The sequence below is a fragment of the Oncorhynchus tshawytscha genome, linkage group LG34, assembly GCF_018296145.1.
Source record: "Oncorhynchus tshawytscha isolate Ot180627B linkage group LG34, Otsh_v2.0, whole genome shotgun sequence".
Lineage (NCBI taxonomy): Eukaryota > Metazoa > Chordata > Actinopteri > Salmoniformes > Salmonidae > Oncorhynchus > Oncorhynchus tshawytscha.
This window is the reverse complement of record NC_056462.1, coordinates 5,981,081-5,988,854: the sequence shown is the minus strand read 5'-3', so window position 1 is coordinate 5,988,854 and position 7,774 is coordinate 5,981,081. Positions and strand designations below refer to the sequence as shown.

The window sequence follows — 7,774 nt, the reverse complement described above, 5'->3', positions numbered from 1 at the left end:
TTTTCCATTTCAAAACGTTATGCTTTTACTGAACGCAACCCTGACATATGAAATAAACCCCTGTCTCTTTAGGCCACCCGGTAGGCAGTCATGCGTGTGTAGTTCTGGCGGTGGCTACGGGCGGCCCACAGGAAGAGGGCGGCCGCCATCATCTGCAGCGGTGAGGAGATGAGGGCCAGGTAGAGGGACCAGCCCAGGGAGCCGTCCACACCGTCGGGACGCACTGAGACCCTGTGGAGCAGGTCCATGCCAGCCAGGAAGCAGCACACTGTGCCCAGGGAGCACAGACCTGGATGGGAAGGACAACAATGAATGTAACTTCATGCAATTGTACATTTAACCTTCATGAATCCCTTAGCTTTCATTAGTACATTTTACATGTGTTGTTGGGTGTAAAGTGTGTTTGTGCGTGGTGGGATTAAGGGTGTTGAGAGGCATTGTGATTATCCATGTAATTCTCAAACCTGCCAGCAGGTGGAGCACTCCTACACACAGGGTGGGGGTGATGCTGCGGCAGAGGCAGGCGCACACACCGATGAGCCCGCTGAGGAACACCAAGGCTAGGGACACCAGAGGCAGCAGGAACTGGCACCTCCACAGGTCTGCTCAGACACAGAGAGAAACCAATTTAGAAATGTCAGAAAAGTGCAGTACAAATAAAGTTATTTTTATAGATTCGTAGACAGATGAACAATATCTGAAGAGCTTTATAATGCCAAACCAATTTTATTACTGTGTCTATTTGCTTCAGAGAGAAAGGGAAAGAGATGAGTTCACATGACTGTCAGTAACAATAAACAGTGGAAACCACCAAATTTCCAACTCTCATTTCTATGAAACACAGTTTGAACCAAGGTTATTATAGTAAATGAAAAACTAAAACTAATCCGGAAACTGAAATAAAAAATTAACAAACCTGTTTGAAAAACTAAAATTATACGACTTCAAAAACAACACAAATAAAATAAAATGTTCCGTTTTTTGCTCTCTAAATTTTTGGGAAAAATTCTAACAGGTTTTTCAAGCTTCTGAATCTGGTGGGTCACAGATTGGGTTTGAGTGGTAAAGGTTCAAGCAACCGACTGTAGACAAAAGTCAAGGAGTGAAGTCAGAGGTGCAACTGCAGAAAAGGGGACACAAATCAAAGTGATCTTTTAGACCCCTCTAACCAGGTCATTGTACACGTTAGGCCTATGTTTTGCTGCTGGTGAGTGTGTGATATGGGGGTTTAGAAAAGTTAATTTAAACTTTTATAAAAAATAAATGTCAAAAAAAAGCTAAACAATCGCAGGTTTGTTGACACTGCCATCATGTTGATCTGAGCCTTGCTGTTTGAAAACCACTAAATGTCACAGATGCACCTCCCTGACTTCACTCATCGACAAGTCGGCTTCGTTAGCCTTACTACTCGATCACATCCAATGAGCGTGATGCAAGACTTTGCTCTAACACAAAGTAGCTGTGCATGTAATACGGGTGTGCTTCACGCTTCTACAACGTGGTAGCTACGCGACTAAAACAGCGGAGAAGTTTAGCCTCGCTCTTTAATGCTGCTGGTTGTTGAGGAAATTGACCCACTATGACTGGTTTACTTCGTGCATCTACATCATCTCACTGGCGGAGTCTACCTTTAAAACCTAACCTATGACTTGACCCATCACCTGATGCATTTCTACCCCACAGTGGCAAGACGTGACATCTCAAAATACACAACAACTATGTAACACAAGTCTCCTAGCCTCCCACGCACAGTCTACTTTCTGTCCCTAAAACAGATACTAAATAATATACAAACGAAAAAAAAGTTTTATAACTTAAACTAAATAAAACCAGTGAACCTTGTTTGAACTACAGTATGTTTATACATTCTAAGTATGTACAGTGCCTTAGTTAAACATTCACACCCCTTGGCTTTTTCCACTTTGTTAGGTTACAGCCTTATTCTAATTTTGGCTAATTAATGAAAAATAAAAAACAGAAATATCACATTTAAATAAGTATTCAGACCCTTTATTCAGTACTTGTTAAAGCACCTTTGGCAGCAATTACAGCCTTGAGTCTTCTTGGGTATGACGCTGCAAGCTTGGCACACGTGTATTTGGGGAGTTTCTCCCGCTCTTCTCTGCAGATCCTCTCAAGCTCTGTCAGGTTGGATGGGGAGCCTTGCTGCAGGTCTCTCCAGAGATGTTCGATCAGACTCAAGTCCAGGCTCTGGCTGGGCCAATCAAGGAAATTCAGAGACTTGTTCTGAAGCCACTCCTGCATTGTCTTGGCTGTGTGCTTAGGGTCGTTGTCCTGTTGGAAGGTGAACCTTCGCCCGAGTCTGAGGCCCTGAGCGCTCTGGAGCAGGTTTTCATCAATTATCTCTCTGTACTTCGCTCCATTCATCTTTCCCTCGATCCTGACTAGCCTCCCAGTCTCTGCCGCTGAAAAACACCCCCACAGCATGATGCCGACACAACCATGCTTCACCGTAGGGATGGTGCCAGGTTTCCTCCAGACTTGGCATTCAGGCCAAAGAGTAAGCCAAAGAGCTGGGCTGCCAGCTCTAGGAAGAGTCTTGGTGGTTCCAAACTTATTCCATTTAAGAAAGGCCACTGTGTTCTTGGGGACTTTCAATGCTCCAGAAATAGTTTTGGTACCCTTCCCGAGATCTGTGCCTTGACACAATCCTGTCTCTGAGCTCTAGGGACAATTCCTTCAACCTCATGGCTTGGTTTTTGCACTGACATGCACTGTCAGCTGTGGGACCTTATATAGACAGGTATGTGCCTTTCCAAATCATGTCCAATCAATTGAATTTCCCACAGGTGGATTCCAATCAAGTTATAGAAACATCTCAAGGATGATCAATGGAAACAGGATGCACCTGAGCTCAATTTTGAGTCTAGTAGAAAAGGGTACTTATGTAAATATGGTATTTCATTTTTTAGCAAAAAAATTGAAATACCTGTTTTTGCTGTGTCATTATGGGGTATTGTGTATAGATCGCTGAGGATAAATCTTTTTTTTTTTAAGTAATCCATTTTAGAATAAGGCTGTAACAAAATTTGGAAAAAGTCAAGGGGTCTGAATACTTTCCAAACGCACTGTATGTGTGTGTGGCTGCAAGGCAAGACTCACATGTCCGAAGCACGTCCTCCCCAGTGTTGTGATTCCCTGGGTCTTTGTACTTGGGTACAAACTGCTGAGGCAGAGTGAAGCTCACACACTGTGTTACCATCTTAGGATCTGAGAATACAAGAAAAGAGACAGAGTTAGACCGGGATTCAATCTGATGTGGGTTGTCGACATTGCAGCTTTTAAAAGGCAATATTCACACGTTTGCATTCACGGTTAAACAAGGCAGATGTCCACTCAATCAGAGATTGCCTTTAAAAAGCTAAATTGTCAACAACCTGCGATCATATTGAACCCCAGACTCATTGGAAGTAAGCACCAAATATTTATACTAATATCAAATCCAGTGTTGCTCTTGTGTGGGTATCAGAAAAAAGGAGGTCTTTATTTTATAATACAATATTAGCATGGTGTTTAACACTAATTGGCACAGCTATGTGTAATTGGTCCACCTGTCTATCCAGCACACCGTTTCTGTACCAACACCTGCAATGAATGCTGTAATAAATATAATATATTCATATATAATCATAATAATATATAGTAATATAATAAATGCCATTTAGCAGATGATTTTAACCAATGTGACTAGTCATGTGGTTCAGTGACCCTGCTCCTCCACTCTAGTGTGTGTAGGTTCTTACCAGGCTCTTTGAACCAGTGTGACTGGCCTGGCGCCTGCACACACCTCCACCACAGCCCCAGTGTGCCGTTGAGGCGGAACAGCGTGTCGCTGTAGGTCTTTTCATCAAACTCTCCGTTGATGAAGTCCTCGCGGAGCTCCGAAGCGTTGCTGGCCTCATGGTTGCCGGGCGGACTTCGGTACTGGTACCAGTGCTGTGTTCCCACAGCAATGGAGAGATAGACAGTGGCCAGCAGACTCAGAACAGAGCCAATGACCAGGGCCGTAGCGTAGCGGTTATCCACCATGGTTTCAATTCAAGAGTGTGTCTGTCTGTGGATGAAAATGATTTCCTTCTTACTTCATTTGTTAATGTCTACTTCTGCCCTCCTATGAAGTCAAAAAGTAGGGGATAAGGGCCCTATAAGAGGTCAGCTTGTCAGTGAGAACTTGACAGCATGGCAGTGATGTCCTTAACATTAAAAGTGCAGTTCCTGAGCATGATGGTTGTTTCAGTGCTTCCCAGCCTGTCGTCTTCTGCGCCTTCCTTGTAGTCCAGGTCCTCACAACCACCAAGTAGGCCAGCGTCACTGCTTTGAAGGAGAACAAATCAGAAGAAAATGTATTTCAAACTGTCATTCAACTACATTTGAATTCAGTTCTTAGACTGGCACATTTTGGCTCTGACAGCAAGATCCTGTAACGTTAACTAACAAGCAGCAAAGTTACCGGTATAAGCACAAATGAAAGGGAGTTAGCTAGCTGTCAGTATCTTGCTAAGGCGAATGCAAATAAGTATATGGTAATAATGATTAAGTAATGACATTTATCTGCCTAGCTTACTAAACAGAAATCTATTTCTCTGCTATGAGGAAAGTGGCAAAAAATTACACATATTGCCTTCTATCTACCGACTGCCATCAAAGGCTAATATTGCTAGCTAGCTAACGTTAACTGGTGCAAAACCGCCACGATAGTGGCATGTTTCTTGAAAAAATATATATTTGTTGTGAATGAAAAACAACAACATGCATTTAAATAATTGACCAATGTAATGCCTATCAGATGAGTTTAAACGATACTAACGTTGAAAGCAAATACTAAATAGCTATTCAACTCACTCAATAGCGTTCCTTTTCCGGATGATTTAAGGCTTTCACTAGTTACCACAACCACAAAGTCAGAATTGGTCCAAAATATGCAAAAACAAAAATGTTTTTTCTTGCTTTTTGGTCTTAATTTAAGGTTAGGTATAAGGTTGACAGTGTGGTTAAGGTTAGGTTTAAAAAAATCTGATTTTATGAATATTGTAGAAATACGACTTTGTGGCTGTGGTAACTACTGAGGGGTGTGGGTTCTTTTGTCAAAGCAGCATCATCAGACAGCGTCTTGTGTACCACTACCACATGGGCTTTGTAGTTTTTGACTATACGTTCGCCGTTCTATACAGTGACGTGTTATATGAATGCCTACACATTCGCTGTTCAATTGTTCTTAACTGACTTGCCTAGTTAAATAAAGGTTAAAAAAAATATACATTTTTTTAAATACACTGGTTACATTCCAAATATATATTTTTTAACTAGGCAAGTCAGTAAAGAACACATTTTTATTTTCAATGACGGCCTAGGAACAGTGGGTTAACTGCCTATTCAGGGGCAGCACGACAGATTTGTACCTTGTCAGCTTGGGGATTTGAACTTGCAACCTTCCAGTTACTAGTCCAACGCTCCAATCACTAGGCTACCCTGCCGCCCCACTTAAAAGACATACCCTCAGCCCTCAAAGTAAGTGGACACTTCTGATGACTTATCATGACGTCTGACGAGTTTACACTTGCAGGGCGAGGGAGGAAGGAATTAATTTTAAATGGACCACCTTGCTGGCAATTCCTCACTCGTTCATCCCAAAACTATTGTGTTTTCAACCACCGGTAACTTGTGATTGCTTTACATGAACTACAGTCAATTATGATTGCATGTCTACTTATATTAATTATATAATTATTATTATAAACTGGGTGGCCGACAGCCGTGGTATATCAGACCGTATATCACGGGTATGACAAAACATGTATGTTTACTGCTGTAATTATGTTGGTAACCAGTTTATAATAGTGTTAAGACACCTCGGGGTTTGTGCTATATGGCCAATACTCCGCTTTGCGTTGTGAGTAAGAATAGCCCTTAGCCATGGTATATTGGCCATATACCACACCCCCACGTGCCTTATTTCTTAATTATATGCCTACTGTATGATAGCTAGCAGATTAATTCGTTAACTAACGTTAGCCTGCCTAGCTGGAACTTCTGAAGAAAGAAAAAGTTTTATTTCTACAATGTCCAAAAGCTAAACAATCAAAAAATATCATTACTTTTACGAGACGTGTTTGTGCATTAGTAACACAATTTCTAACTTATTTACATTTGTTTTTACTTACATTTGTATGTCGACTCCATGTTGACGTTGAGGTTTTAAGTATTGGCAGACTTTTCTTAGCGGATGTACAATCATTGCAAATTGAATTATGGGGCTTTTCAGGACCCGAAGTGAACATAATTTTTTTTTTTTAACTCCATTAAAAACGAGGTCTTTGCGGCTTATGTTGCCAATTTCCCTTCCTTGATTAGTCATTTGGACCGGCGACAAAGATGGCCGAGTGGATTCCCCCAAGGGCATAAGGCGAGGGGAAGTGGACAAGGGTGCGTCTTTTATGAGTTTGAAATGCAGCCACTGAGGTGGTTCTATGAATGTTGTCTTTTGTAGGCACTAACTCAGCCATGGTTTCGATGGGCAAAGCCTATATAGAAATTAATGCAGTTTTATAATAAACACAGAAATAAGGCCTGTGGTATACACGGGCATAGGATATCTTATATATTTGTTTTATGATATAATTATTCATCAGCTAACATACATTTTTAAGCACTTATCTAATCAAAAAAAGCACATAAAGGCTTCATTATTCATTAAGATCCTGTTAACTGACTGACATTATCTCATTGAACAAAACGTATAAGATCTCCTAAGCCTGTGTAAACAAACCTGTTTTCCCTTATTTTCAGTGTTTATCCCAAAACCCAATTCTTTCCCCATAGGAATGGCTGAACAAACCGTAACTCATTCCTGTTTTTTTTAGGACTGCAAACGGGAAAGCACTATAGCTGTCAGTTAATAACATATGTATTTGTTATTTCCTGTTCCTAACATTTCGATATCACTCTCTAGTAGTTTCATGCTGTTAGTCCACAATACGATTCTGACAACATTCTTCAAAACAAGACAGTTTCTAAGGAGGGAAAGCTGAAGAGGACGCCGACCTAGAGTTGCATTCCTCCTCCTGTTGTGACACAAACTCATAGCGGGTGCAGAGTCCAGACCTTACGCATCGGCCTTCCGCATCTGCGGTGGAAGGTGGACCAGGAGACATCCCGGAAATTGGTATTCTCATGAAAATGTCTGTAGCGTCTGAAGGGTTTGGCCTACAAAAAAATATGGCCTACAAATTATGGTAAAATGAGATTGATGAACACGACGGTGTCCTCGTTTTGCTAATAATCCCCACAAGTGTAACGGGACTCGTCTGAACTAACACAAATATGACCCCACCATCAAAGGGGAGACTCTCACAAACACGTGCTGTGTAAGGGCTATTTGACCAAGAAGGAAAGTGATGGAATAGTGCATCTTTTTAAAATTTTACCTTTATTTAACTAGGCAAGTCAGTTAAGAACAAATTCTTATTTTCAATAATGACCTAGGAATAGTGGGTTAACTGCCTGTTCAGGGACAGAACGACAGATTTGTACCTTGTCAGCTCGGGGGTTTGAACTTGCAACATAACCACTAGGCTACCCTGCCGCCCCAGGGTAGCCTAGTGGTTAGACCTGACCTGGCCTCCACAATCACCCGACCTCAACCCAATTGAGATGGATTGGGATGAGTTGGACCGCAGAGTGAAGGAAAAACTGCTCCTTAAAGACTGTTGGAAAAGCATTCCAGGTGAAGCTGGTTGAAAGAATGCCAAGAGTG

At 41.7% G+C, this 7,774-nt stretch overlaps 1 protein-coding gene across 5 annotated transcripts; it reads right to left on the bottom strand.

The window, feature by feature from the left end:
* Window positions 1-5,019, bottom strand: cldnd1b (claudin domain containing 1b). 5 transcript variants are annotated; one of them, XM_024398540.2, is made up of 6 exons: window positions 4,864-5,019; window positions 4,221-4,335; window positions 3,765-4,075; window positions 3,124-3,231; window positions 465-602; window positions 1-289 (listed from the first exon to the last, which is right to left on the bottom strand). In XM_024398540.2, exons 3-6 carry the CDS (start codon window positions 4,048-4,050, stop codon window positions 69-71), a joined length of 753 nt encoding a protein of 250 aa, XP_024254308.1. In that variant the 5' UTR covers window positions 4,051-4,075; window positions 4,221-4,335; window positions 4,864-5,019; the 3' UTR covers window positions 1-68. The 5 variants fall into 5 exon arrangements, with proteins under 5 accessions (XP_024254308.1, XP_042167915.1, XP_042167916.1 ...); XM_042311981.1 differs by having other exon boundaries at window positions 4,237-4,335; XM_042311982.1 differs by having other exon boundaries at window positions 4,221-4,332; window positions 4,864-4,951.
* Between the last annotated feature and the right edge of the window lie 2,755 nt (window positions 5,020-7,774).

Coding starts and splice junctions, on each gene's coding strand:
- cldnd1b (XM_024398540.2), bottom strand. CDS start 4,050: ATGGTGGATAACCGCTACGCTACGGCCCTGGTCATTGGCTCTGTTCTG. Junction 3,232..3,764: donor ACACTGGTTCAAAGAGCCTG/GTAAGAACCTAC, acceptor TTGTATTCTCAG/ATCCTAAGATGGTAACACAG. Junction 290..464: donor AGTGCTCCACCTGCTGGCAG/GTTTGAGAATTA, acceptor CTTCCCATCCAG/GTCTGTGCTCCCTGGGCACA.